The sequence below is a fragment of the Emiliania huxleyi genome (assembly GCF_000372725.1).
Source record: "Emiliania huxleyi CCMP1516 chromosome Unknown EMIHUscaffold_129, whole genome shotgun sequence".
NCBI classification, from domain to species: domain Eukaryota; phylum Haptophyta; order Isochrysidales; family Noelaerhabdaceae; genus Emiliania; species Emiliania huxleyi.
The window spans coordinates 292,745-319,903 of record NW_005201298.1 but is presented as its reverse complement, the minus strand read 5'-3'; the positions used below and the strand labels follow the sequence as shown (position 1 = coordinate 319,903).

At 66.0% G+C, this 27,159-nt stretch overlaps 8 protein-coding genes across 8 annotated transcripts; 5 read left to right on the top strand and 3 right to left on the bottom strand.

Moving 5' to 3' along the window:
• The first annotated feature begins 41 nt into the window (after positions 1-41).
• EMIHUDRAFT_440490 (hypothetical protein) lies at positions 42-2,289 on the top strand. The gene is made up of 8 exons (XM_005789424.1): positions 42-335; positions 498-726; positions 780-851; positions 908-1,071; positions 1,132-1,206; positions 1,287-1,515; positions 1,586-1,721; positions 1,786-2,289. Exons 2-8 carry the CDS (start codon positions 618-620, stop codon positions 2,207-2,209), a joined length of 1,209 nt encoding a protein of 402 aa, XP_005789481.1. The 5' UTR covers positions 42-335; positions 498-617; the 3' UTR covers positions 2,210-2,289.
• Positions 2,290-3,120: 831 nt separating this feature from the next.
• EMIHUDRAFT_110055 (hypothetical protein) lies at positions 3,121-3,629 on the top strand (the record flags this gene model as incomplete). The annotated part of the gene is made up of 2 exons (XM_005789423.1): positions 3,121-3,249; positions 3,315-3,629. The coding sequence occupies 2 exons, from the start codon at positions 3,121-3,123 to the stop codon at positions 3,627-3,629; spliced, it is 444 nt and encodes a 147-aa protein (XP_005789480.1).
• Positions 3,630-6,656: 3,027 nt separating this feature from the next.
• On the top strand, positions 6,657-7,082 carry EMIHUDRAFT_57427 (hypothetical protein; the record flags this gene model as incomplete). Its single annotated transcript, XM_005789422.1, has 2 exons — positions 6,657-6,797; positions 6,870-7,082. Coding segments are annotated over 2 exons (354 nt in total), but the record flags the coding sequence as incomplete, so codon positions are not given.
• Positions 7,083-9,532: 2,450 nt separating this feature from the next.
• EMIHUDRAFT_226032 (hypothetical protein) lies at positions 9,533-14,184 on the top strand (the record flags this gene model as incomplete). Its single annotated transcript, XM_005789421.1, has 17 exons — positions 9,533-9,556; positions 9,633-9,721; positions 9,886-9,940; positions 10,011-10,072; positions 10,105-10,189; positions 11,131-11,212; positions 11,274-11,320; positions 11,391-11,460; positions 11,534-11,758; positions 11,835-11,900; positions 12,133-12,236; positions 12,320-12,505; positions 12,675-12,980; positions 13,056-13,268; positions 13,409-13,555; positions 13,628-13,684; positions 13,996-14,184. 17 exons carry the CDS (start codon positions 9,533-9,535, stop codon positions 14,182-14,184), a joined length of 2,007 nt encoding a protein of 668 aa, XP_005789478.1.
• A 467-nt stretch (positions 14,185-14,651) lies between these two features.
• EMIHUDRAFT_454995 (hypothetical protein) lies at positions 14,652-19,602 on the bottom strand (the record flags this gene model as incomplete). The annotated part of the gene is made up of 4 exons (XM_005789420.1): positions 14,652-15,068; positions 15,145-17,029; positions 17,104-18,902; positions 18,976-19,602. 4 exons carry the CDS (start codon positions 19,600-19,602, stop codon positions 14,805-14,807), a joined length of 4,575 nt encoding a protein of 1,524 aa, XP_005789477.1. The 3' UTR covers positions 14,652-14,804.
• A 1,118-nt stretch (positions 19,603-20,720) lies between these two features.
• Positions 20,721-21,480, bottom strand: EMIHUDRAFT_362317 (hypothetical protein; the record flags this gene model as incomplete). The annotated part of the gene is made up of 1 exon (XM_005789419.1): positions 20,721-21,480. A coding segment is annotated over one exon (225 nt), but the record flags the coding sequence as incomplete, so codon positions are not given.
• Positions 21,481-21,770: 290 nt separating this feature from the next.
• Positions 21,771-22,969, top strand: EMIHUDRAFT_440489 (hypothetical protein; the record flags this gene model as incomplete). Its single annotated transcript, XM_005789418.1, has 6 exons — positions 21,771-21,798; positions 21,961-22,030; positions 22,113-22,243; positions 22,327-22,356; positions 22,436-22,473; positions 22,546-22,969. Coding segments are annotated over 6 exons (547 nt in total), but the record flags the coding sequence as incomplete, so codon positions are not given.
• A 261-nt stretch (positions 22,970-23,230) lies between these two features.
• Positions 23,231-27,043, bottom strand: Argonaute (the record flags this gene model as incomplete). The annotated part of the gene is made up of 6 exons (XM_005789417.1): positions 23,231-24,136; positions 24,227-24,301; positions 24,412-25,272; positions 25,418-25,735; positions 25,823-26,221; positions 26,774-27,043. The coding sequence occupies 6 exons, from the start codon at positions 27,041-27,043 to the stop codon at positions 23,231-23,233; spliced, it is 2,829 nt and encodes a 942-aa protein (XP_005789474.1).
• Between the last annotated feature and the right edge of the window lie 116 nt (positions 27,044-27,159).

The window sequence follows — 27,159 nt, the reverse complement described above, 5'->3', positions numbered from 1 at the left end:
GCAGCACACTCACCTGGACTGGGCAAAGGAACAGGATCGCGCTCGAGTCTGCCGTCGGCCTCGCCGCGCTCGCGGCCGACGTGTCGAGCGGGGCGGTCGGAGCCGTCGGTGCGACCGCCGGCGCAGTGGGGAAGGGCGTCGTCGACGCTTCTTCGCGGCTCGCCAGCGCCGACACGGAGCCGACGCACGGCCTTGCCGCCGGCGAGAGCGACACGGCGGCGGCGGAGCTCGGCTCGCCGCTCCGGAACGTGCGCGGCCTTGCGGGGGGCGCGGTGAGCGTCGCGAGCGCCGTGAGCGCGATGGTTGCGTCCGATTTCGGCGCTGCGGCGACCGAGGCGAGAAACAGCCGAGACGTTGCCGCGATATTGGCGAGACACAACCGCGATACAGCCGAGACATAGCCGCGATATAGCCGCGAGATAGCCGCGAGATAGCCGAGAGATAGCCGAGATACAGCCGCAACGTCGGCGTCTGACTTCGGAGCCGCGCCGACGGAGGCGACGGCGCCGTCGGCCACTGCCGCTGCTTTGACGCTCACGCGTCGGGGAAGTGTTGCGTGTGCGTGTCTCAGGTTGAAGGGTATTGTCTAGGTGGTCGGCGACGGGCTGGCGCGAGGAATGACGCGCGGGCTCAAGGAGGGGCTAAAGGAGGGGGGCGGCCAGCTGGTGGAGCGGGGCGGCGCCGTCACCGGTACAATCAGCTCGCTCGCAAAGGAGTCGGCGAGCGGTGTCCTCGACACTTCCCAGACACTCCCTAGACACTTCCTGGACACTTCCTAGGAGTCGGCGAGCGGCTTCCTCCAGCTCGCCACCGACGTTCGCGAGACGGCCGGCGCGCTGTCGCCGAGGCGGGTGCGATGGTGCAGGTGCTGCGCCTCCACTGAACCTTCTCGGAACCTTCCGTACAGGCGCCGTCGCCGACGTCGGAACTTCCACGCTTGCGCTCGCTCGGCCGCTCGCGGCGGGCGGTGGCGGTGGCGAGGAGGGGGGGGAGGAGGGCGCGGCGGCGGAGGAGGAGTCCGGCCCGCCGCCGCCGCCCGAGCTGGCGCCGTTCGAGGCGCTGCGGCCGGCGGTCGTCTGCGGCCGGTGGCGGAAAGGGAGAGTGTGAGGTGTCGGCTTGTGGCGCGCGTAGGCTTGGCTCGACAGGCTGGGCGGCTCTGCCTCGCTCGGCGCGCTAGAGGGGCTAAGGGACGGAGCCTTGCTGCGGGTGCAGCTCCCGCTCGCTGATCCACGAGACTCGGGCGCCAGTCAGTCCTCCTTCCTCAACGAATCAGCTCCTCACTATAGGTGCAGCTCCAGCTCGCACGCCTGCCCGCCGCCTCGACGCCGCGCATCGAGGCCGCGCTCGACGCCATCGCCGTGGCGCTCGAATCGGAGGCGTCGCCGGCCGCCGCCAACGCGCCGCCGCCGCCGCCGAGTCGGGGCGGCGCGCCGCCGCCGACACGGCTGAAGGACGCTCTCGCAGCAGCGCTCGCGCCGCCGGTCGCAGAGCTAGAGGATGCGGTCGGTCGGGGAGGCGGCGCGGGGGTGGCGGCGCGCGTGTGGGTAGGCGGCGCGACGCCGAGGGGCGGCCTGGCGTCTAGTAGGTGCGGCCGAGGGCGGCTTGGAGGGGGAGGAGCAGAGCTGGACGGAGGAGGAGGGTGTGGCACGGGTGCACGCCTACTCCGCGCGATGCTTCGGGCAGCTCGCCACGTGCGCGCTCGTGGTGCTTCGGAGGCTCGGGTTTGCGCGGGCGAGCTCTGAATGACGCCGTCCTCCTCCATCCAATGAATTCTCACACTCCTAGGTTCGGGCTCGCGTGCCAACGCGCGCCCACGCAGACGCCGCTCGGTCTCGGGGAGGACGCGCCGGCGGAGGCGATGCTGCGCGGCGCCGACTGGCCGTTTCTGTCGCGGGCGGAGCAGGCGGATTGGCTCGCCACCTCCGTCTGCGCGGCCGCCGCCCACTTCGCTGACGCCGTCAACCGAGTCTCTGCGGCGTCGCTCGGGGCGGAGGCGGCGCGCAGCTGCTCCGCGGCATCCGACGCGGCCGCGTTCAAGCGGGCGCGCCGCGCTCTCTGCACGGCGGTGCACTTGGACGCGGGGGCGGCGCTGACGCTGGTTCACGAGGCGATCGGGATGCTGACGCCAGTGCTGCAAGAGGTCGCGCTCGGCGATGCGGCGGCAGCGCCCAATGGTGGCACGCAGAGTGCCGACGAGGGCTTGTGCTAAAGAGTGCTCTGTCAGTCCGTTCCAGTCACTTGTTTATAAATTGATTCCATGGGGGTGGAGACTGATAGGAGACTTGAAGTACAAAAGAGCCCCCCCCCCCCCCCGCGGCGGCGGCCCCCGCCCCGCCCCCCCCTGCCCCCTGCTCGTAAAATCTTGCGAACTTACGAGCAGGAGCGGAGGAGGACGGGCGGGCGATTTTGCGCGGTTGACGTCACCAGTATACTGTAGCTAGACTCTCTCCCCCCCGGCAGGGGCTGGCGGCTGGGGTTTTTCACAACGACACACGTGCATCGTGATTGTGTCCCAAAAGTCGTAAGGTAAGGTAAGGTAAATTTCTCCACACACACAAAGTGGTGGGGCACGCCACCACACAGGGATTTTAAGGAGAGGAGTGTGGTGCGCTAGCCGTCGCCCACCCTGGGGAGTCTGCCTCTTCGTATCTCTTTTCGCAGTCTCTCGCCGCTTCTCGCTGCAACGCGGCCAAAGGATATCCACCTCGCGGAGAGAAATTCTTTTTGAGAGAGAGTTCTCTTGTGTAAATTCTTTTTGCTGCCATGTCATTTGCCCAGACTACAAACCATTCGATTGCTTGCGCGAAATTGCGACGAGTCGCGACCATGCTCCGTCGGCCCACGTCGGCATCGTGGCTCGCCCTGCACCTCTCTATCGCGACTGCGAATGCCTGGATGCCGGCGGCTCACCAGCAGCCTGCCGCCGCCATCGGCTTGCTCTCACGTCGAGCTGCCGCCATCCACGCTCTGGTTGACCCGCTCTGCCCTTCCGAGGAGCTCTGCGCGCTGACTTCTGAGGAGCTCTTCACGCCGTCTCCTCCTGACCGACGCACAACGTTGGGCCCAGCAGCCCGCGCCAGACGCTTCGGACAGCGCTCCGCCGTCAAGTACCGCCGCCTCATGCAGCGCAGATATCTGCTGCTCGCATCCGTGCAGGCCGCAGTCCTGCGCGGCGGCGCAGACGTCGTTGGGCGCTCCTTAATACCGGCGGAAGCCTACGCGCTTGACGTAGAGGCGACGAATGTGTATGTGCACGGCGCGGCGTTGGGCTTCGTGCGTTCTTCGTCTCGGGAGTGGGTTGCGCTTCGTGGCAGCGGCTGCTCGAGGCGTCCGCCGGCAGCGAGACCACGCCTGAGATCATCGTCCTCAAGTGCACGGCGGACTACTTCATCTGGGCACCCATCGCCAACACTTTATACTTGGTCCTCGTGCCGCTGCTCATGGGCCAAACGCCCGCCGCCGCCTTCCAAATCATGCTCGACGGGTTTGGGGCAGTCTCCTTGCTCGAGCTCTGCATTTGGACGCCATACAACCTGCTGTCGTTCCGCTTCCTCCCCCTCGAGCTGCGCCCGCCCACGCAGTCCGCTCTCGCTGCGCTCTTCACGATCGGGTTGAGCTTGTACTGCTGAGGGTGAGGCGGGCTGGGCCTTGAGTACTGGGCCTGCAGAGTACTGAGTTCTGGCTGGCAACTTGGACAAATAAATAAATACACGCGTAACTCTATTATCTCCATGAGAGATGGGCGACGCACGAACACAGAGGCACAGCGCGCACCCCGCCCCCTGGAGTGGCGAGTGCGTGGCACCGATTTCATTTTTGTAACTCTCATGTCGCTTGTTTTCCCTGGTGTGGCAGTCCCGTGCCCAGTGTCGCTCAGCGCAAATTCTTTTCGAGCTAGCGTGCGGGGAGAGCGGCATTGTGCACGGAGCTAAGTGCATTGCCGTTCTTAAGACTTAACGGAGTCGCTTGATTGATTGATGGGAAGGCGAAACACAGTCCGACCAACGACTGGGACACCAACGCGGTATGGGTGGACGCTAGACGGGCGATGACGGTCACACAGGAGCGACACACAGAACCACAAGACAAGACACTCAGCCAACGGGGCGGCTGCCACACATCCTGAGCGAACTTCCCTAGTCACCCGCGCGGGGCGCGGCCGGACTCCATCCGGCACGCGTCGCTGGGCGCTCAGAGTCGCTTAGGCGGCTCCGGTGGTTTGCCTGTGATAGTGCTAGCACGCGCCAGTTCGCACCTTGAGCCTGTCTGAGAGGGAGTCGTTTGTTCAATTCGAAATTCGAAAAATTCTTTTTTACTTCGAGAAATTCTTTTTTAGCGCTAGCACGCGCCAGTTCGCACCTGTGTCGAGCCTGTCTGCTGTGAGAGAGAGTTCGGCTCTTTAAATTCTTTTTTAGCGCCTGTGTTAGTGCCAGTGCGCGCCAGTCCCGTGCCCAGTGTAAAAGAAAGAGGGGGGGGGGCGGGGACACAAGATTCCAGAAATGGTTGTGTCCTCGCTCCTCGCTCGCCCGGGCGGAGGGCATGGCCGCGGAGGAGGCGCGTACGCGCTGCCAGGCCTTCCGCAGACAGCCTCTTGGCCAGGCTGAGGGTCGGCTTTGTGTGGCGTGGCCCGTGCGCTGCGCTGCACAAAGCTGCGTAAACTGCGGGAGCATCCTGTGCTTCCTTTGGGAAGTGCGCAACTCCTGCAGCTGGTGGAGGGCCGTGCCGCCGCTCGTCTGCTCCGTGGACAGGGCGGGGAGGCGACGCCGCAGCGCCGCAGCGTCCGCTGCACGCCGGTGCAGCACTCTGCTGCCTGGTGGGCAGCATGCTGGTGCTGTGCGCGACGTTTTCGAGGCTGCAGTGGCGCTGCACCGCGAGCCACGGCGAGTGGCACGCGGCATGCGCGGCGCCGCGCTTGGCCCGGACAGCGCCAGAGAGTGCCCTCGATGGGCCAGCCTGCGCGGCGCGAGCGCCGCACAAGCTGACGCATCGTCTGCCATTCTCTGGTCGACGGCGGTCAATCTCACGATTGTCGATCAAAACCGGCGGGCTTTGTGACGCCGTTCACGCAATCGTTTTTTGGCCTCGCTTTCTCTTTTGCGTGGTTTTATTTTGTTTTTTCTTTTACGAAGCGACGGAGGGGGGGGCGGGCGGGCGCTAACTATGGGCAACTACATGTCGAAGGTTCGAGGTCGACTACTCGCCGCCTGGGTCGTTTGGGGCGCGCGGCTCCGTCGAGGACCGGGCGCGCCCCTTTCCCGGCGCGGCGTAGGTCCCACTCTGACGTATAGAGGGGAGGCACGGACAACGGCCCAATTCATCAATTCCACTCATCTTCTGGTGCCTAGCCCCGTGCAGCGGCGGTCCGGCAGGCTGCCCCCAAGGCCCCCTGGGCCGCTGCGGGTTTTGGAGTTATGCTTTGGCACAGCTTCGGCGATGGCGGCCCCTCTCTGGGGCTTGCATAGGCGGGGAGTCTCCCTCGCTGGTCTCCTCATTCCCTTTTTTCTTTTTCTTTTGAGCTGGGTGTGCCGCCGCGCGGCGCTCGCGCGGCGGCGGTGTGTGTGTGTGTGGGGGGGGGGGGGGGGCACGCAGGGCAGAGGCTCGACGATCATCGGCTCGCCCAGGGGGGAACGAGGAGGGGGGATGGGCGGTCGGCGACGAGTAGAGCAGCAGGCGCGTACGGGGTAGCCGTCACTTTCCTGCCTCACAAGGGCGGGGCTGTCCCGGAAAGTGAGAAACGCCGGGCAGCGTGGCGCATCATTGAACCCTCCCATACGTGCTCGTACTCCTCCTTCGCTGTCCCATCTCCTCATCTCTTTCCCACCCAGGCGGGGCGGGGGTCGGGGGGGCGGCGGGCGCGGGTGCGAGGTGCGGTGCGGTGCGTGCAATCGTGTGTTTGGCGTCATGTCGTGTGTGCCTTCGCTTGTTCCTATTAACAACGAAGTTCTAGCTCAAAGAAAGAAAGAAAACAGACACGCACGCCAAACGAGGGATGGGACGAGGACAGGGTCCCCACCTGCACGAGCAGGATTTTGGAAGGACGATCAGGGGGACAGGTGGGGCTCTCCTGCTCCTGACAAGGGACACGACAGGCTCGCAGCGCGGTGCGCGGTGGACTCCCACATCCACTGGCGGTCTCATCTCAGTCTAGCGACCTGCCTCCAGCTTGTCGCTGGCAGTCTCTCGTGCCCAGTGTCGTGCGAGGGAGTTTTGTTGTTAAATTCTCTTTTGGTACCGTGGCGTACCTGTGTCGAACCTGTGTGCTGTGGCGCAGGGTGAATTCTTTTTTAGCGATCGCCCCGGCCCCGTTTGTCGTCGGCCGGCTCCATACACGGCTCCATACACACATCAACCTCATGAAGGCCGGCAAAGGACTCTCAAAGAGCCTCTCTGAGCCGCTGCTCGACCCGGCAGCGCCTCCGGGCGCCACCCGACGCCGCAGGCTTCAGCTCACCCGCGGCGCGCACGAGTTCCTCCTCGTCAGCGCTGGGCTCGGCTTGGGCTGGCTGGCTGCAGTTTGCCAAGACATCCCGCACGCGAGAAGCGTCGCGGTCTTCGCTGCCGCGGTCCTAGCTGCGCTGCTCGCCCGGCAGCGCTGGTCCCGACGCGCCATCGCGCCGTCCCACCCGCTCGCTCGACTGGCCGACGCGCCGAGCCGGGAGCTGGTCTTCAGCCTGAACGGGCGGGAGCGGCGACTCGTCGACCCGCCTCCCTCCCTCACCCTCGCCGAGTGGCTCCGCTCCGAGGGCCTCACCGGCACCAAGATTGGGTGCGCCGAGGGCGGCTGCGGCGCGTGCACGGTGCCGTCGGCCGCCCTTTGGGGGTGGAACTGCCGCCGGCCACCCCTCGCCTGAGTGTGGTGGGAGAAGTAGGTGATCGCCGTCGGGTCGGACGGCCACCCGCGGGCGATCAACGCGTGCCTCCGCCTCCTCTGCGGCTGCGACGGGCTCGCGCTCACGACTGTCGAGGGGCTCGGCTCGCAAGGCGCCGGGTACTCGCAGGTGATGAAGGCGATCGCCGAGGGGCAAGGCAGCCAGTGCGGCTTCTGCACGCCCGGCTGGGTGACTGCCATGTCGGCGCTGCTGGGCGGGGCGGCGGCGCGCGGCGCGGCGCACCTCACTGCCAAGGAGATCGAGGAGAGCCTGGATGGAAACCTCTGCCGCTGCACCGGCTACCGGCCCATCCTCCAGGCCCCGCCCCCTCCCCCTCTCACCCTCACCCTCACCCTCACCCTCACCCTCACCCCTCACCCTCACCCTCACCCTCACCCCTCACCCCTCACCCCTCACCCCTCACCCCTCACCCTCACCCTAACCTAACCGTCACCCTAACTTAACCCTCACCCTCACCCTCACCCTCGAGGACCGCGAGAACGCCTTGACAGCACGTCACACACCGTGACGGCAGTCACTCCCTCGTACTGCAGGCATTCAAGCGCGCCTTTGCCCACGACGACTCTTCCTGCATCACCGACCTCGAGACGTGCGCGCCGTGCCACGACGTCGCCACGGGCAAGCCGTGCGGCCGCCGGTGCGAACCTTCTCGGAGGTGTCTCGGAGGTGTCTCGGAAGGGCCACAGCCACGCCGTCCGGTCCGAAGGTGCGACGCGGCGCTGCAGGCGTCCTCTCTCTCAAACGGCGAGGCGGGCCGGAGGGCGGCGGCGAGGCGCGAGTGCGACAGGGCGCTGCGGCTGGTCTCGCCGACGGCGGCGGTCGCGGCGCGCGCGCGGGCGCCCGTCTCTCTGCGGTATGAAGACGAGGGCAGCGGGGCTGAGCTACTCGCGGCCAGCCTCCGAGACACCTCCGAGACACTTCCGAGACACTTCCCTCAGGCAGCGGGCTGAGCTACTCGCGGCCAGCCTCGCTCGAGGGTCTGGTCGAGCTGCTGCGGCGCGAGCTCTCCGCCTACCTCAACCAGTCACTTCAGAGGAAGCTTGTTGGCTAATTAGGTCGAGCTGCTGCGGCGCGAGCCGGCCGCGCTGCTGCACTGTGGAAACACGGGCATGGGGGTCGGAAAGTACTACACTCCCCGCGGCCCGACGGCGGGCGGGCTGCCGCCGCAAGCAAACGCCGCGCTGGTCGACGTGAGCGGCGTGCCGGAGCTGGCAGCGGCGCCCGCGTTCCACCCTGCCAGCGGGGAGCTCTCTGCCGGCGCCGCGCAGACGCTCGAGGCTCTCCGCAGCGCTCTCGCCGCGGCGGCCGAGGCCCCTCTCTCGGACGGGAGGGGAGGGGGGCCGCCCTGGGCCTCCGAGCAGCGCGGAGGCGCCGCCGCACCCGCCGCCGCAGCCCTCGCCCGCCATCTCGGCCGCGTGGCGACGACTCAGGTGCGCGCAGAGGGCTCGTGGGCGGCCAGCCTCCGAGACACTTCCGAGACACTTCCGAGACACTTCCGAGACACTTCCGAGACATTTCCGAGACACCTCCGAGGCACTTCCGAGGCACTTCCGAGACAACTTCCGAGGCACTTCCGAGACACCTCCGAGACACTTCCGAGACACTTCCGAGGCACTTCCGAGACACCTCCGAGGCACTTCCGAGACATTTCCGAGGCACTTCCGAGGCACTTCCGAGGCACTTTCCGAGACAACTCCGAGGCACTTCCGAGGCACTTCCGAGGCACTTCCGAGACATTTCCGAGGCACTTCCGAGGCACTTCCGAGACATTTCCGAGGCACTTCCGAGGCACTTCCGAGACACCTCCTTCAGGTGCGCGCCGTCGGGTCGTGGGCTGGCAACCTTGCCCTCGCCGCAGCCCACCCGGCCCTCCCCTCCGACGTGGCGGTGCTCCTCGTTGGCGTCGGTGCCTCTCTCACGGTCATCGACCGCACCGGCCTTCGCCGTGGCGGCGGCGGCGGCGGCCTCCGCACAGTGAGCGTGTCCGAGTACCGCTGTCTGGGCCTCGCACCGCGGCCCACGCCCCCACTCCACTCACCACATTCGCGCTGCTGAGTCAGGCACCTCTCCTGCGGTCCTCGAGACACCTCCGAGACACCTCCGAGACACCTCCGCGACACCTCCCTCAGGTACCTCTCCTGCGGCCCTCGCTCCGCAGCCTCGCTGCTCATCGTGGCGCTGCGCCTCCCTCTCGCGTCGGCGGGCGGCCGCGCGGGCTCGCTCGCCGCCTGCTTCGCCGACAAGGTCTCGTCGCGCCACGCCAACAGCCACGCGCTGCTCAATTGCTGCCTCGCGCTGCGCACTGGCGGGGGGGCATGTCGCCGGCCGGCGGCTGGGCCATGTCCCGGACTGTCGTGGACATGCCCCGCAGGCAAGGGCGGCGCCGTCGCGGCGGTGGGCGGAGCCTTTGGCGGCCTCGTCTCGAGCGGCACGTGGGCGGTCCCACCCTCCGCCGCGTCCCGTCTCGTCGGCGCCGAGCATCGGTCGCGGTGCAACCTCGGACAGTCTCGTCGCAGTCTCGCCGCGAGATCACCCGTAGGCGCCGCCCTGATGAATAATCAATTAATCAATTAATCAATTAATTAATAATTAATTGATTAGCAAGGTCGTCCGTAGGTGCCGCCCCATCCGACGCGGCCGCGATGCGCGGCTTCGTCGCCGAGCTGGTGCAGCAGGCGGCCAAGGCCGGTCCGTGTACCTCCCTGTGAAGGAAGTCACTCTCATGGACGCGTCCCTCAGCAGGCGGCCAAGGCCGTCGAGTCGGACGCGGGCTCCGCCTCGGACATCGGCCACCTCGCGCCGCACGAGTACCGCCTCTCCCTCGTCGCCTCGTTTGCGTACAAGCTGCTCCTCTCCGCGCAGGGCTCGCCCCTCCCCCCCCGCCTCGCGTCCGCCGTCGCCGGCTCGCTCGCCGCCGCCGCCGACCGGCCCGTCTCTCGTGCGGCCCTTTCACAAGGAATGGCTAGTCAATGACGAGGCTACTTCCTGAGAGCAGGCCCGTCTCGTGCGGCACCCAGTCGATCGGCGTGAGCGACGCGTCGCTGGCGCCCGTCTCCCTGCCGCTGCCCAAAGCTCACTTTCCTAGACCTTTCTTGGACCTTTCCTGGACCTTTCCTGTAGGCGCCCGTCTCGCTGCCGCTGCCCAAGCTCACTTCGCTGCTGCAGGCGTCGGGGGGAGGGCGGTCTACTCATGCAGTATTCATCACGAGTGCAGGAAGGAGTGCGCTACTCAGGCGTCGGGCGAGGCGCTCTACTCCTCCGACGAGCCAGCCGTCGCGGGCGAGCTCTGCGGCGCTTTCGTCCTCGCGCCGGACGGCTCTGCCGCCGACCGAGGAGCGCTCAGCTCACCACTCCATACTAGGCGCCTTCGTCCTCGCGCCGGACGGCTCTGCCGCCGACCGAGGAGCGCTCAGCTCACCACTCCATACTAGGCGCCTTCGTCCTCGCGCCGGACGGCTCTGCCGGCGCTTCCTTCTGCGGGGCAGACTGGAGCGCCACCCTCGCCTCCCCCGGCGTCGTCGACGTCGTCAGCGCGGCGGACTTCCCGAACCCCGCCGCCAACGCCACCGCCGCCGCCGACTCGAACTGCTACCCCTTCTACCTCCACCCGGTCGGGTCGCCGCTCCCATGCGTCGGCGCGCCGGTCGCCGTCGTCCTCGCCGACTCCCTCTCGCACGCGCGGCGTGGCGCGCAGCCATCCGCTCACGCCTCGTCAACGCTTCGGCCGTTCGCGCGTTGAGCGAGCTGTGGCCGGCCGACTAGGCGCGCAGCTGGCCGTGCTCAGGCTCAGCCACTCGGCGGGGCTCCTCAAGCAAGCCCCCCCCCCGCCCCCTCCCACCTCGCGCCGGAGTCCGCCCGACGCCGCGCGTGTGGCGGCGGCCTTCGAGCAGCTCCGCTCCTCTGGGTTCGCGCGGCGGAACGGGATCCGGCTCGAGCGGCTGCAGGAGGAGACGCGCAAGGCGAAGGCGGCGGGCGGAGGCGGCGGAGGCGGAGGCGGAGGCGAGGGCGGAGGCGGAGGCGGAGGCGAGGGCGGAGGCGGAGGCGGAGGCGAGGGCGGAGGCGGAGGCGGAGGCGGAGGCGGAGGCGGAGGCGGAGGCGACGGCGGCGCGCAGGAGGTGAAGGAGGACGATCACCACTCGAGCATTGTGCGCGGGCGGCAGGCGAGCGAGCGTTCACTCAGACAAGGAGGTGAGTCCAGCCGGTCACACACTGGGGGCTGACTGGTTGAATTGGAACTTAGGCGGGCGAGTGGTGGTCTCGCGCGGCGGCGGAGGGCAAGGCCGCCGTGGAGGGCAAGCTCCGCATCGGGGGCCAGCGCCACTGTGTCCTCCTATGGTGACCCGCAAGACGCTGATTACTAATGGGTTCACTGGTCCATACCAGGCCAGCGCCACTTCTACCTTGAGACCAACACCGCGCTCGCCCTGCCGGTCGACGGAGGCTGCCTCTCCATCACCGATACCGATCAGTTCGTTAAGAGGAGCCCGTTCATTATTGTAGGTCGAGGGAGGCGGCCTCTCCATCACCTGCGCCAACCAGAACCCAACCCGCACGCAGACGGCGGTGGCGGGTGCGCTCGGCCTCCCCCTCGCCACGGTGGACGGCGAGATTGCCCGAGGTTACCGGAGATTACCCGAGATTAGGCGCGCTCGGCCTCCCCCTCGCCACGGTGGACGTGCGCGTGCGCCGTATCGGCGGCGCGTACGGCGGCAAGCTCAACGCGCACCTCCCGACGGCCATCGCCGCGGCCGTCGCCGCCGCCAAGCACGGCCGCCCCGTGCGGCTGCACAACGACCGTTCGGACGACATGGCGTCGACGGGCGGCCGGCCGCCGATGGAGGGCTCCTTCCGGCTCGCGGTGGACCAGGGTGGCGTACCATCCCCTCTCGAGCTCCCCGCAGCGCCGCGACACGTCCGGGACATGTCCGCGACATGTCCCGACAGGCGGCGTCGTCTCGTCAATCGAGCTCACCGCGGCGTTCGACTCTGGCGTCGTCGACGGCGGCGCAGGTGACCTGACGACGGGAGTTATATTATATTATATTATTATTATTTATTATTATTGGTGCTCGACAGGCGACCTGACGACGGGCGCCTGCTCTGATTCGTGGCGAAGGACGAACAGTCAGTCAATTGGTGCTCGATAGGCGACCTGACGATGGGAGTATTGATTATAATTAATTAATTAATTAAAATTGGTAATTAATTAATTGGTGCTCGACAGGCGACCTGACGATGGGAGTCTGCTGGGCGGACAACGCGTACCGCGCCGACGACTTCGCGGTGCACGGCTCGTTCTACAACTCCGGCGTCGTAGGCAGCGCCGCGCGCTTCCCCGGGGGGGTGGTGCAGTCTCGGGCAGTCTCGCGCAATCTCGCCTCGTCCCACACGTAGGCAGCACCGCGTGCCGAGCTCCCGGCGTCGTGCAGACCATCCCGCTGCACGAGTTGGCGATGGAGGCTGCGGCCGAGGCGGTCGGCTTGCCGGCGGACGCGGTGCGCGAGGCCAACCTGTACGCCACGGGGGACGCGGCCCTCTGCGGCGTCACCGTGGGCGAGAACGGCTTCAACTGGAACCTGCCGGCGATGTGGCAGTCCGCGAAGGCGCGGTGGGAGGTTGCGGCGCGGCGCGAGCAGGCGGGGGCTCGAAAACCGCGCCCCAACCTATTGCAATCGCATTGACTCGCATTACTCGCCATGGACTCGCATTACTCACAATGGATTCGCATTCCTCGGCATGGATTCGCATTGGCCAGCATTGATTCGCATTGGTTGGCGTGAGCAGGTGGAGGCGTTCAACCGCTCCAACCGGTGGCGCAAGCGCGGGCTGAGGATGGTCCCCGTCAAGTACGGCATCGAGGACAACGGAGGCGCGTACAAGGAGGGCTGCTCGCTCGGCGTGCTGGCGGACGGGTCCGTCCGGCTGGCCCACGGAGGGTGCGAGCTAGGGCAGGGCATCCACACTAAGGCGGCGCAGGCGGCCGCCTTCGCCCTCGGCTGCCCGCTCGGCGGCGTGTCTGTGTCGGACACCTCGTCGCTCGCCACGCCCGGCTCGGCCGACACGGGCGGCTCTGCCACCTCGGAGTGCGTCGTCAAGGCGCGCTGCTGGACGCTTGACTAGCGCCTGACCAGCCCCTCCCTTCACACCCCGGAGTGCGTCGCCAAGGCGGTGCTGGACGCGGCGGAGACGCTCAACGCTCGCCTGCTCCCCTTCCGGCCGGCGGCTGGCGCGGCGGGGGAGGGCGCGTGGGAGGCCACAGTCAAAGCGGCGACCGACGCGGGCGACTCCCTCGTGGGGGGAGCGGCTGGGGTGGAGGGAAAGGCGCCCGCGGGGAAGGGGGAGGGTGTGAGTAGGCGTGTCCCTCGCGGCGAGCGGCTGGTTCGGCGGGGCCGCGCCCGAGGGGGTGCCCAAGTTCGACTACGCAACCTCGGGCGTGGCGTGCTGCGAGGCGGAGAGCGCGACCCGCCGTCGGTGACCCAGTGCCGAGTAGTGCTGAGTAGTGCTGATTAATCTGCGAGGTCGAGATCGACGCGCTGTCTGGCGAGACCTGCATCCTGCGCGCCGACCTGCTCATGGACCAGGGGACGCCCCTCAACCCGGAGATCGACCTCGGGCAAGTCGAGGGGGGCTTCGTCATGGCGCTCGGCCTCTTCTTCTCCGAGGCCGTCTCCCGCCCGCCGAGCGATTCCTCTCCATCATTCCCTGTCATTAACCGGCGTTGCTCTCTCTTCCCCGAGGTCGTCTCCCACTCGCCGAGCGGCGCGCCGACGACGCTCGGCACGTGGGAGTACAAGGTGCACCTCCGAGACACCTCCGAGACACCTCCGAGACACCTCCGAGACACCTCCGAGACACCTCCGAGACACCTCCAAGACACCTCCGAGACACCTCCCAGACACCTCCCAGACACCTCCGAGACACCTCCGAGACACCTCCGAGACACCTCCGAGACACCTCCGAGACACCTCCGAGACACCTCCGATTCCCCACGCTCGGCGCGGGGGGAGCACAGGTGCCGGCTGTGCACGACATCCCCCTTGAGCTCAACGTCTCCTTCCTGCCGCGCGCGCCCAACCCGGCCCCGGGCGCGACGCTGCACTCCAAGGCGTCTGCGGAGCCGCCGATGGCGCTCGCCGCCGCCGCCTTCCTCGCCGCACGCGCCGCGATCCTCGCGGCGCGCGCCGACGCGGGAGACGCGTCCAAGCAGCCTCCGCTGCACGTCGATGCGCCGCTGACTCCGGCGGCCGTCCAGGCGGCGTGCCTCGTCGACACGTCGCAGTTCGTCCTCCGGTAGTCGCGGGGCAATCTCGGGGAATCTCGCAGCTTCGTCGACGCGCCGCAGTTGTGTCCCTCCGGAGAGAGGCGCGGGCGGGGAGGGGGTGCGTGTGCCAGCAGGGCGGCCGAGCCGGGCCACCGCTGGCAAGGGGGGGTGCCAGAGACGGGCGGCGTACGGAAGGAGGGGGAGGGGGGGGGGGGGGTAGCCCGGGGCGGGGGCGGGGGGGGGAGGCTGGACGTTTGAGAGATGGGCCAGGTCTGGCTGCTGATTCATAGCACACCTATGGAGACGCCTGTGTGTATGTGCTTGTGCCTGTGTGTGTGCTTGCGTGTTTTGTGGGCGGCTTCGTCACGCTGCCGACACCGCGATCGCAGCGTTTCGAGTGTGAGCGCCTTCGTCTCTTTATGTTTAACAAGGCAGTTCATGCGAGTGCAGTGTGCAGTAACTGCACTACTAGCTATAAGGCCGTACTACAAGATACCGTATTGCAATTGTACATTATCTCTACGTAGGACGACAGAGGACGACAGAGGACGACGGCACGCGTGGTACCAAAGATGCTAGCAGGCCTTGGCAGCGCGACTGCAGCGTGGGCAAAGTGGTACCCAAATGCCGGGCAGGTCCGGACCATCCAACCCTCAGAGAGGAGGGAGCGCCCTCCTGCGTCCGTGTGGTGTGCTCTGCCGGCTCGAGAGAGAGCGGCAATATTTGCTCGTCCGGCTCATCAGACTCGCACTGCCCTCCGCCAAAGTCATAGAGGGCAGGCGCAGCTCTTTGGAGGAAAAAGTGAGCTGCCGCAGCGCCGAAGTCCGCGTCTGGTCGCCGACAGCGCGTGCGAGCAGCAGCAGGCTTGCGGGCCGATAGATGCCTTCTTTGAGCGGCACCGCAACCTCCGCGTAGACCTGAGAGACAGAGGTGGAGGCGAGTCGACGGCACTATGCTACGCGCTGATGATGCAGCGGGAGCGCGGGGACTCACCTGTCGCTGAAGCAGCTCGATGGGGGTCGCGCCATCCACGCAGTCGAGGAGGTCGTCGAACTTGACGCCGGCGTGGCTGCCCGCCATGTACTCAAACGGCTCGCTCTCGTGAACCGGAAGCAGGTGAACGCGCCCGGCCAGGGCGGCCTTCACGTCGCTTGAGAGCGCGGCTATCCGCTGGTCATTCTCCGTCGACACCCAGGTGCGCTTGTCGAGGTACAGCAGCATGTGGCTGCAGGCCGTGAGGTCGGCGACGGAGGTCGTCACTTCGAGCTCTATGTCGAGGTGCTGCAGCAGGCAAGACAGCTCCTGGGTGAGCTCGAGCGCGCCGGGGTTGTGTGGGCTGGCGTAGATTCGAAATCTCTCTCCAGCGCGGAGCCTCTGCCAGGTGAAGCCAATGCCGGCTCGCGTGTACAGCCTCGTCGAAGCCGCCGCGCCAGGCTCAGCAGCAGCCTGCATCATCTCGATTGCGCGCTCGAGCGCCTCCGGGGAGAGACTCGCTTTCCCGTCTGCGCGACCAAGCCCCTTCTGCGCCCAAGACGGGACAGATTGCAAGATGAGCGCCTTGGGCTGAACCAGCATCTCGACTGTGCGCTGGAGCGCCTCCGGGGAGAGATTCGCTTTCCCGTCTGCGCTTGGTCGCAACATGGGCGCCTTGGGCTGAACCAGCGGTGTCACGCACGCCTGCAAAGTGACGTTCATGAAAGCTGGGACACGAGTCCACAGGAGAGGCTGTGCTGTCAGCGCAGCAAAGATGTCGGCCGTGGTCGGGACCTCTGCGCCCCAGGCCGCCAAGTCGCCGTCGAGACCCCACCTCGAAAGGTTCAGGCAAGCTGCTTCGATCGCTGCTCGGAGCACACCTTTGTCCATGTAGACGCTGCGCTCATCGTAGACGGTGATAACGATTTTTTGCAGGCTCATCGCCCGAAGCAGTTCGCGCACGGTGTTGGGGCGCGTGAGGTAGCCATCCGACAAAAAGACGACGAGAATCTTGGACATAGCAACTTCGGCTGCGCCTCGCCCGGACGCCAAGTCGTCCACGTCGAGAAAGATCTTCGTGTCCGGCAAGAGATTGAGCAGCCGTTCCTTCATCACTCGGACAGCGTCCTTATGCATATCCTGTCCGGAAAGCCACGAATGGGACAGAAAGAGATGGTACTTGTTGCCGTCTGTGAGCGGCTCCAGCTGCACGGGCTGGCCCGTTGAGAGATATCTCAGCCACTGCTGTCTTGTCCATTCGTGCTCGCGCTCCCGCCGACGGCGCCACTCTCGAACGGCGACCCAAATCACGACGACGGGTGTCATTACCGAAAGCAAGACGATCACGACGAGTACGCCAGTGCTCAACGGCGGCTCAGGAGGAGGTGCTGGCGGCGGAGGCGGTGGAGGAGGGGAGGAGTGCTGTGGCACCTCCGTCGATCCCCCGGAGAAGACGAGAGCGCCAACGTCTGGCAGCTGCAGTGTCGAGGTTGCGGTAGAGTAGCTGCCCACGATTGAGAACTCAAGCAACGAACGCGGCAGAAGTACCGAGCTAAGGCGGCGCCCTGACTGAGAGGCTTCGGTGAGCAGCCGGTAGTTGAGCACCTCCAAGGTACCGAGTCGATCTCCGCTGTCGTCGAAAACAAGAGGCCCGCTCAGCCCCGTCACGGTGTCAGCTGCCAGCATCGTCGCGTACAGCGCATCTGCGTCTCCTGGCCGTGAGCCGTTGCGGATCGCAGCATCGGCAGAGACTGCGAGCTTGATCACTGCATCCACGTACATTGCCGTGTAATCGGGAAGCGTCGAGGCGTCGTCGTCGTGGTCGCAGAAGGGTCGGGACTGCGGGCTCATGTTGGTGCAGCCCTGACTGCTCGACACCTCATCCCACAGCGCCTGATACTTTAGGCTGAGGTCGGAGGCGCTGCTCACGCCGGATGACTCGATGACTCCGAGCACCCCTCCGAGCCATGCACAGCGGACGAGTTCACCGAGCCATCTGCATTGTAGAGGGCTTCCTCAGCCGGATACGCGTTGAGCCAAGCGTAGCCCGGCCCCCAAAGCCGACCTTCGTCATAGGAGGCAGCAAACACAGCCCGCTGCGCATCCGGGTAGGCGACGAGGAGGATGATTTGGCAGTCTTCGAGCTGGTCGAGCAGGTCGCTCCCTGTCAAGTTGCCGCCGTCAAAAGCTGCCTTGGAAAATTCCGCCGTGCCATTGTTTACGATTTTCCCACCTGAGCTCTCAAAGATTGAGGTGAAAGACTGCATGACCCCGCGTCCCCATAGACCGTCGTCATGGAGCACGCAAATGGCTTGCCATCCCAGCCGCTCTGCGAGTGCTGCAACGGCGGACGTGACGTGCTTGTCGTTGCTCGAGAGGCGCAACAGGTTCGGGTATGCGCCCACGTTCGCCAAGATCGGAGCCGTCGACGACGGCGAGAGCACGACGGTAGAGATGTCGGCTCCAGCGCGCCACTCGGCGGCTGTCACAGCAGCCACGTCATCCGAACAGAACGGGCCGATGGTGGCGACTACTCCATTCAAGTCGGAGTACAGCTGATCGAACTGGCGTCGAATGGCCTCAGACTCGGCACAGCCGGTGGTCCCTGTCTGAACCATAGAGTAGAAGAGCGTGTGATCCGGAAGTAAGTCGTCTAGGAAGCCGTCCTTCTTGTCATTGATCCGGTCAATGATGTGCATCACATGCTGGCACTCCGACTCGCCAACATGATCATCACAAAAGACTCCGACGCGCAGCGTGTCGCCCACGAGTTCTGGCGGCTTGCTGTTGTCGGGCGTTGGCCTCGTCAGCGCCTGACCGTTGCCGGCAAAGCTCTGCTCCCAGTTGTCGGCTGGCTGCCAGGTGCCAAGCTTGACCCACGCGCCTGACGCGTTCACGTTCATCACATCGTAAAGGACGCCACCCGCGCGGTCGCCGAGGGTGGCCGGCTCGGACGAGAAGGAGACTTTGCCCGTCACGCCGTCGAACCGGACGGCGAGAAGGGCCGCCATCAGAGCGTCGCCGTCGATACGCTGAACCAACGGGTCGTCCACCAGCGCTTGCACTGCGTGCGCCACAGCGTACACAGCATCGTAAGCTCTCGGGGCATAGACGCTCTCGGGAAACTGATTGTTGGCACCGAAGCAGCGTGGCGCTCTATCCTCATCCGTATCAACTGACCAGAGTTTGTGCCCCTCGTCGTCGTCTGCCGGGTCGCAATTTGTCCCGTCGCCGAGCGTGGATGGCCGTGCGCGCTTGCGAGAGGCGTAGCCGTCGTACGCCACGCTTGGCGCGATTGAGTTTGTGATCGCGAGTATTCCGCGGAAATCGTCCACGGGGAGGCCACGGCCGGCCAGCGAGCCCAGCCCTTCGAACAGACCGATGTCGCCAACCCAGGTGAATTCAGGGCCGACGAGCCGTGCACCGAGGGCTTGCTCCAAAAGGCGATCTGCATCCTCTGCAAGAGCAATGGCGACAAAGACGGTCGCACACGAGGCGCGCAAAGCACCGAGGGGCTCGCCGAGGTTGCTCTGACCGTTTTCGAAGCGGACGGACTCAATGATGGTGATTCCTTGAGCAGACGCAGCCGCCTCAAAGGCCGCCACGCCGGCGGTGCAGTATGCGTCCGTGCACGCAATGGTGGCCACGCGCTTGACGCCGAGGAGATTTCGAGTGGCCTCAGCCAAAGCCACAGCCATGAGGGAGTCAGAGGTGACAACCCGCGCAAAGAAGGGAAAGTCGTCGCCGCTCAATTCCGGGCTCTGAGAGGAGTGAGAGACCTAATAGCAGTTGAGTCAGCAACCGTTATAGACTGCATAAGCAACACTCACACGGTCCTCTTAGAGTGAGTACCTGCGGGGTGGCCGTCAGCTCCGCCAGCCTCGCAGCGGGGATGGACGCGCTTGAGCAGTATGCACCAACCAGCGCGTCGCAGCCGGCGCCGTCGAACGCGTGGTGCAGTAGCTGGTAGGCCGCGTCGCTGCCGAATGCCGGGTCGCAGCGCGAGTCGCGGTGTGCGAGCAAAAGCTGCGTGTTTGGAAGCAGATCGTCCGCCACGCCGTCTGTCTTGTTGTTGATTTCCTCGATTGCCATGAGCACGGACGTCAGCTCCTCTGCCCGACCCAGGTGCATCAACTCGCCGCTTGGCAGCTGCCGCGGCAAGAGGGCGCCGATTCGCACAACTGCAAAGGGCGGCGGCGGCGGATAACTCGGCGGCGTTGGCGAATACTCCGGCTCGCAATGAATCCAATTTCCGCCGTACAAGCCAGTGTTGATGCCTGAGTCAGGGTCAGGGTCGGCGCACGGCAGCGACTCGACGACGCACCACGGTGGGTACGGTCCGTCGCACGCAACCGGCGGGCAACCGAACTGCGGCTCCCTGCAAGCGTGGCCGCTGTCTGGATCCGTCCAATTCAAAGCACAGGTGCACGGCTCAGTCGCCGCCGGTGCCGCCGGCACGAGGGTGAGAACGGCGAACATAGACTGGGGGGGGTGCAGGAGGTTGGCACGCCGTGCACAGCGGGATTTTTTTTTTCTATTTTTGTTCCGCTCCCATTTACTTTTCCTGTTTTTTTAACTTTTCTTTTTCTCTTTACTTCTCTTCGTCTTCGACTGCACGGGTTGGCCTTAAAGAAAGAAAGAAAACAGACAACCCAAGGGAGGGATGGGAGGACGGCACGCCGCCACCACACAGGGATTTTAAGGAGAGGTGTGTGATGCGCTAGCCGTCGCCCACCCTTGGGCGTCCGCCTCTTCCTATCTCTCTTCGCAGTCTCTCGCCGCTTCTCGCTGCAACCTTCATGCCACCTCGCGGTCGTCCCACTCTCGTCGTTCTCTCCCTTGTCATTTCCTCCTCTGTCGCGTCGTTCTCTTCTGTCTCGTCCTGCGACGCCGCCGCCTGCCGGTCCCTTGTTCTCGCGGCTTCTTTCGCCTTTCGGCGCAACTCCGTCCTCCTCGCGGCGTATCCTGGCCCCTCGAGTCTATCGAGCTCCCCTCGCGCAAGGACCACATTTCTGACTCCCACTCCGAGCATTTGCCTGCAGGTCATGTTGTTGCTCAGGTCCACTCTCTCTTCGAACACTCGTGCCTCTACGGATGATGCCGGCGCTGGGGTCCCCTTCGGATGCATCGTGACATCTGACAACTGAATTTCCACTGGTTCGTCCTCCTCGGAGTCGTCTTCCCCCGCTGCCTTCCGCTCAGCTCTACGTTCGGTACGTTCGGTGTGGCTCACCCTCCATGCCGTGAACAGGCGCTTTATCCACCCTATATTCTTCTCTCGTTCCTCTGCCCGTGCCTTGGTCTTGTCGTTGTTCCGCACCCATGTCTGTATGGCAATCGAGGCTGCCTTCCCCACTACCTGTAGTTCACTCGTCACCTCTCCCGCCCGCGAGCTCCCCTCTCTTTCTTTCGGGTATGGATTCCGTGAGTGCGGGTAGCGTGCAGGCAATCACGGGCGCTATTTTGTCGTGGGTTGGCCTTTATACGTTATTCTTCCGATTGTATATTCTTTTTCGAAGCGATTTTCAGCGGGAATAAAAACAATAGTTTCTCTGCTGGTTTTTTTTATGCATAAACCTTTTCATGGCGGCGGCGGCAGCATCCGCTCCCATGTCGCATCCAGCTGATTCGACTGACGTCAGGAGTCGGCCGCAGCCGACGCTGAGCAGCGCTCGGTACAGCGGGTCGGCGTCGCGGCCTGGCCTGCTCCGCGCCTGGTTCGACGCGTGGGTGGACATGCATGTCATGGTCGTCATCTTTCTCTTCACGTGGATGGACCGGATCAACGACTACCTCGTCGGGCTGCTCGGGAGCGCCGCCCGGCGCGAGAGGGTGCACGAGGTCGTCGCGCGCTGCGACCTCCGGGCGCTGCAGAGGTGGAGAGGCGTCGACCTCGAGGAGCCGGACGCTCGCGGCCGCACCGCGCTGCACGTCGCCCTCGACGAGTGGGAGGAGGCGGCGGCGGTGGAGCCGGAGCCGGAGTCGCCGGCCGGGCTCGCGCCGGGGCACGCGGCCATGGACCGCGGCCTCGACCGCGGCCCGGCCAGCGCCGAGTGGCAGACGCTCGTGCGGTGGCTCCTCCGCCACCAGGCGACAGACAGACAGACAGACAGACAGACAGACAGGCGGACAGACAGACAGACAGACAGACAGACAGACACACACACACACACGCACGCACGCACGCACGCACGCACGCACGCACGCACGCACGCACGCACGCACGCACGCACGCACGCACGCACGCACGCACGCACGCACGCACGCACGCACCACTCACTCAACACCGCTCACCCGCGCGCACCGTGCCTTGCACTTTGAATGCTTTGCGGCTCCTGCCTTCGGTAGTGGCGTTGCCAGGGCCCTCTGCCACCACCGCCTCGTGGGGTGGAGAGGATCCTCCCCCTCAGGCCGACTTCAGAGACTTTAGTTACTTGGTTGATTAGGCCGACTTTGTGCGCAAGAGCCTTTCATTTCTTTATTTAATTGATTAATTAGGCCGACTTGTGCGCAAGAGACTTTCGCGAGCGGGCGCCACTCGACGTGGCGGTCAAGGCGGGCGTGCTTAGGGCATAGACCTGGCGAGTTATATATTTACTAAGCGAATTAATGAGCGAGTCCACGTGGCGGTCAAGGCGGGCTTCCACGACGTCGCGCAGGAGCTGGTCGAAGCCGGCGCGCGCGCCTTGCACGTGGCCAAGGCTTCGCCCCTCCCTTGACTGGCCTCTACCCGGACCCTGTCCGGAGCTCTGCCGTTAGGCGCCCGCCCGCCGCAGCGTGCAAAGGGGGGTGCAATCTCGGGCAATCTCGGGCCATCTCGGGCAATCTCACCTCTAGGCGCCGACCCGACGGCTCGGTGCAAGGGGTGCTCCACTCTGCGGGCGGCGGCGGCGCGGGGCGACGCGAGGTTTGGAGTCGCGCCGCTGCCACAGGCACGTCCACGACACGTCCACGACACGTCCGGGACATGTCCGGGACATGTCCACAGGATGGTGGCGCTGCTGCTGGAGGCGGTGAGGGGAGGGCGAGGGGGAGAGGGAGAGGGGGGCGGCCTTTCGCTGGCCGGGTTTGTCAACCGGCGGGAGGGGGACGGCTGGAGCGTGCTCGGTCTGGCCGCGAGGTCTGGCAACGGCGACACCGCCGCGCGCGCAGACCGAGGCATGTCCACGACACGTCCACGACACGTCCGGACGTGTCCCGCAGGCGACATTGTCCGCGCATTGCTCGACGCCGGTGCGGAGCCCGCCGTGCTTCGCCATACCTCCAGAGTACCGAACCCAGCGTGGGTTCAGTCCCGTGGGTGGTGCGGTAGGTGCGGACCGCGCCGAGCCCGCCAACCCCGGAGGGAAGCTCGCCCTCTCGAGATCACCATGTATGGCATCATTGATATTGTATTATTTGTTGCATTTGGTATACAGGAAGCTCGCCCTCGAGATTGCGACGCTCAACAAGAGGGGCGCCGCAGCTGCGGTGCTGGAGGAGGCGGCGTGAGGGGCGGAGGCATCGCCAGTGCAGCGGTGGAGAGGGAGGTGGAGAGGTGGGGAGGGAGAGGTGGAGAGGTGGAGGGGTGGAGAGGTCCCCGCCGCCAGGGGCCACGGCGTATTGGCTCCCCGCCGCCGGCTGGCGCGACGCGGCAGCTGTGTGGGCACGCATCCAGTCGACAAAGATATGAGATAGCGGAGAGCCAGCCCACCTCTCGCACCGCGACCACGACCGCCCACTTCGGCGGGATGTGGGGTGTGTGAGCGGGAGATGTGGGTTGTGAGCGGGCCAGTTTGTATGTGAGTGTGTATGTGCGAGTCGACTGGTGTGTGTCGTCTCGTGCCTCTCGAGGTTTCGTAATCGTAATCAAGAGTTCAAGACGAGACCGCCGGAGGGCGGAGGGTCTCGTGGGTCGAGAGAGTATGGTAAACCGGTCGTGTGCGTGTCCGCCCCCGGTGGAGCGGGCCCCGCCGCCCGCCCCCGGCCGCCCCGCCCTGGCCCCGCCTTCGGTGACTTCTTCGCACTTCGGTGCGTGTCCTCGGTTCTTCGACCAAACTCCCCCCCTCTACGAGAGAACCGGTAACGTATCTCGAGAGATCAAAACAAACGCGCCCGGCCCATGCGTTCATGTGTAGAAGAGACGCGTCTTCAGGCGCTCGTGCACGTCGCATGCGGCGGCGTCGCTGCTGACCGAGGCCGTGTCGGAGAAGCTTTCGCGCTCCTCCTTGAGCCCCCACATCTCCGCAGCGAGGTGAGCGTTGTAGTTTGGGGCAACCTTGGAGACGATCTTCTTGCAGCGCTGGAAGAGGTGGCAGAGCTGGCTCGTGAAGCGCTGCAGGTCGTCGGAGGAGAGGTTGGGGTCGTTGCGCAGCACAGAGTACAGGTTGCCGCGAGACGTCCCCTTCATGCCGTGGTGAGGGGTCAAGTGGAAGCTGAAGGTCGACTCGTCCACCACCACAGTGTCGACCACCGTGAGAGGAGGCTGGTTGCCCATCTGCTGGCCGGGCACGCGCCCATTCTCGTTCGCAAAGAAGCGCGCGCCGCCGCCCTTCTGCTCCACGATGAAGACGATCTGAGGCTGGTACCCCTGCTCAATCGCGTGGCACGCCCGCTCAATCGCGTGTATCTCGACCTCGTGCACCTCCTCGAACTGGTTGTGCGCCACGCCGTCGCGATAGCAGATGATGCGCTGGGGAGGTATGCCGTTGTACCGGTAGAAGGCCTTCAGCTGCTCGCGCACCATGCTCTGCATGTCGTCTACCGGGATGCACTCCTGCCGGCCAGTCATTGCCCGCACCTCGGTGTAGTGGGAAGAGAAGAATTTGTCCACCGTGCCGACCAGCGCGCCGTAGGAGGGCCTGCTCGAGCCGGGCGCGGCGTGGTGGACATCGCAGCCGAGCAGCAACGTCGGGCACTCCCGCAGCAGCTGCAAGCCGGGCTGCAAGCCGCCGCCGGGCACCTCGCACAGCGGGTAGTAGTTTGTGCCGAGCGCCTTGAGGTTGAGCTTGTCCAGCAGGTTGCTCCAGTAGCCCTGTAGCCGGAAGTCGGGTCTAAGAGAGCGCAAGAGAAGCGGCGAGGAGCGGAGCGCTTAAACCGGCGGAGGCGACTTGAACTTGTTCACCTTGCAGTGTTGCACCGCGATGCCGATGCGCGAGCAGAGCGCCTTGTTGGTCGCCCGGATGGGGTGCTGCCACGCCTACGTGAGACAAAAGGGAGGGACGGTGGGAGTCTCGTGCGTTGGGGCGCCGCGGACAAGAAGGGGCGCGCGTTATTGTTCTGGTCAGGGATAATCGCCAGCAGCAAGACATTGTCCCCCAGCTCGCCAAAGGCGCGCGCCAGCTCCTGCTCCACCTCCTCGGCGCTGGACGTGTCCCGGAGGCACATCAGCAGCGAGGGGTCCTGAAGCCGGACCTCCCTCCCCTCGAGGCGGACGAGGGGCCCAAAGTCGAGATTCAGGCCCAGCTTCCCCGCATCCGCAATCAGCCCGCTGAGCCCACGCTGCAGCCCGCCCACGTCGAGGAAGTGCTGGTGATCCTTGCCGGATGGCGGGAAAAGGCCCACCACGCACCGCTGCACGTTTCCAGGTCGGATGTACGTGGCGCCGGGCGGGGTGCGCCAGTTGCCGCGGAACTTGCCGCCCGCCTCTGGAATCGCGACACGCGGGTTGTTCTCGGGCCCGTACCCGAGGCTCATCACCGGAAGGACGCGGCCGGGCACGTTGTCCAGCAGCGGTCCGACCTCGAGCCCGAACGCGCGGCAAGTGGCGTCGCGGCCGACGTCTCTCTGCAATGTCCGAATCTCTTCGAGTCGCTGCGCCGGAGGCTGCGAGGTCTCCTTGACCAGCTTGGAGCGCTCATCCGCCGTGGCCAGCCGCGCCGCCTCGCCCCCGACGAAGTCGCACAGCTCCATCGGGACGAGGTTACGGCCGCCTTTCCCAAACCCGACCAGAACCAGCTCGGGGTGCTTCAGCTCGATGCCGTACCGCAGCCGAAAGAAGTCCTGCACCGAGATCTCAGCCGCGGGGTGCTGCTGCCGCAGCTCCTGGGGTGTCTCGAAGAAGTGCTCGCGCGGCAGCTTGTCGCTCACGTCGGTGAGGGGGCGGCTCGGACCGATGCCGCTCTTGCCCTTGCGCTTGTGCTCCTCCCAGCGCTGGCTCCACTCCGCGTACTGCGGGTGGCGGTGCGTCACCTGCGAATGAGGCGGCGCGGTGGGTAGATGGTGGAGCGGGGGTGGAGACAGAGGCGGAGGGAGGAGGGGTGGGGGCGCGGAGGCGGAGGGGGCTCGCCTTGCGCTTGTTGAGCTGCTTGCGGACGTCGGCGAGCACCTTTGGCTTGCGCAGCTCGGCGGCCAGCTCTTGCGTGCTCAGCTTGCGGTGCTGCCGCAGCCCGAGCTCGACGCAGAGAAACTCGATGAGTTTAACCGGCCGCAGCACGCAAGTGACCGCCTTGTCGACGAGCAGCATAGGCGTGCCGCCCTCGCCGCGGACAACGCTCTGCCGGTGGCCGAGCCACAGCGTCTTGTTCAGGTTCTGGAACCTGTCTCGCCAGGTCTGCCGGTCCGGGTTGAAGATGGCCTTGCCGACCGCCTTGAACATCATCGACTGCTCATGCCGCAGCACGAGGTCGTACACCTGTCCAGTCGGGGGGGGGGGGGGGGGGGTTCTATTGCAATAGCGCGCAGAGGGGTTGGGACAGAGCAGCGACGGCGCCTGGTACACCTCCCGGTGGTCGCCCTCGAGCCGGAGCGACCTCGCGTACTGCCACGTCAGCTTGAGGCCGGGCCGCTCCATCGAGAGGCTGTCGATCCGCCGCGTCGAGATGAAGATCTTGTCCCCGTCCCACACCCACGCTGCCCCCTCGCGGACGCCAAAAGCGACGTCGATGTTGTCCTTGAACTCGAGGAGCACGTCGCGCCGCCGCTGCGTTGTCCGGAGCTCGAGCTCCTCTCCCTCGCCCTTGAGGTACGCCAGCGAGTACTGGTGCACCTCCACGCCGCCTTCCCTCACGCGGACGGGCGAGAAGTTGGAGAAGAGCCGGACGGGCTTGCCAAGCGTCCCTCCCCCGTCCGGCCGCAGCGCGACCCCTCCCCTCGGCCACTGCTGCAGCCGCTGCGCGGCCTCGAGCTCACTCACCCGCGGCCGGGACTGCTGCTGCGGCGGCGGCGGCTCTAGGGGCTGAAGCTGCTGCAGAGGCGGCTGCTGCTGTGGCGGCGGAGGCCGCGGCTGCTGCGGCGGCGGCAGGCTGCTGCTGGCCTGCTGCTGCTGCTGCTGCTGCTGCTGCGGCTGCTGCGGCGGCGGCGGCGGCGGCGGCGGCTGCGGCGGCGGCGGCGGCGGCGGCGGCGGCGGCGGCGGCGGCGGCGGCGTCTGCAGATGCGCCCGATGAGCCGGGGGCAGGGGCGGCGGCCCGCTCGACGCGGCGTCCAGCGGCCTCTTGCCAGCGTGCTCGGCGGAGCTGCCGGCGGCGTGCTGCTGCTGCGGCAGCGGCTGCGGGATCGCCTGCGGCTGCGGGGTCGCCTGCGGCTGTGCAGCTGCCTGCGGCTGCGGGGTCGCCTGCGGCTGCGGGGTCGCCTGCGGCGGTGGGACCGCCTCCGGCTGCGGCGGCGGAGCCGGGAGCCGCAGCGTGACCGCGTACCGCCCACCCCCACGAGGCACAATCTTCCAAATCGTGACCTCGGCGCCGATAAGGCATCTCTGGCTCCCCTTCATATGCTCCACGAACTTCTCGGCGGACTTGCAGTCGCAACGCTGCTCGAACTCGATCTCAGCCTGTCCCCCGAGGGCGGGAGCATGCACATGCTTCGTGTAGGCCTCCTTCTCAAAACGCACCGTTGCCGGCAGAGATGCGAGGCGCGGGTCCTTAGCGCGGTCGAAGCTGAAGACCTCCACGTAATCATCCCTCTTGGACGAGTACGTCATCACACTGGTGATTCCATCAGCCATCGGGGGATGGGGAGCGCTTAGCGGCAGGTGCGAGGTGGTTAAGTGGCGCCAGTGTTTGAAAAAGAATTCGCGGGAACAAGATAGCGCGCTGATGTCCAGTCCGAGCCTGACTGTTC

Coding starts and splice junctions, on each gene's coding strand:
- EMIHUDRAFT_440490 (XM_005789424.1), top strand. CDS start 618: ATGACGCGCGGGCTCAAGGAGGGGCTAAAGGAGGGGGGCGGCCAGCTG. Junction 727..779: donor CGCAAAGGAGTCGGCGAGCG/GTGTCCTCGACA, acceptor GACACTTCCTAG/GAGTCGGCGAGCGGCTTCCT. Junction 1,722..1,785: donor GTGGTGCTTCGGAGGCTCGG/GTTTGCGCGGGC, acceptor TCACACTCCTAG/GTTCGGGCTCGCGTGCCAAC.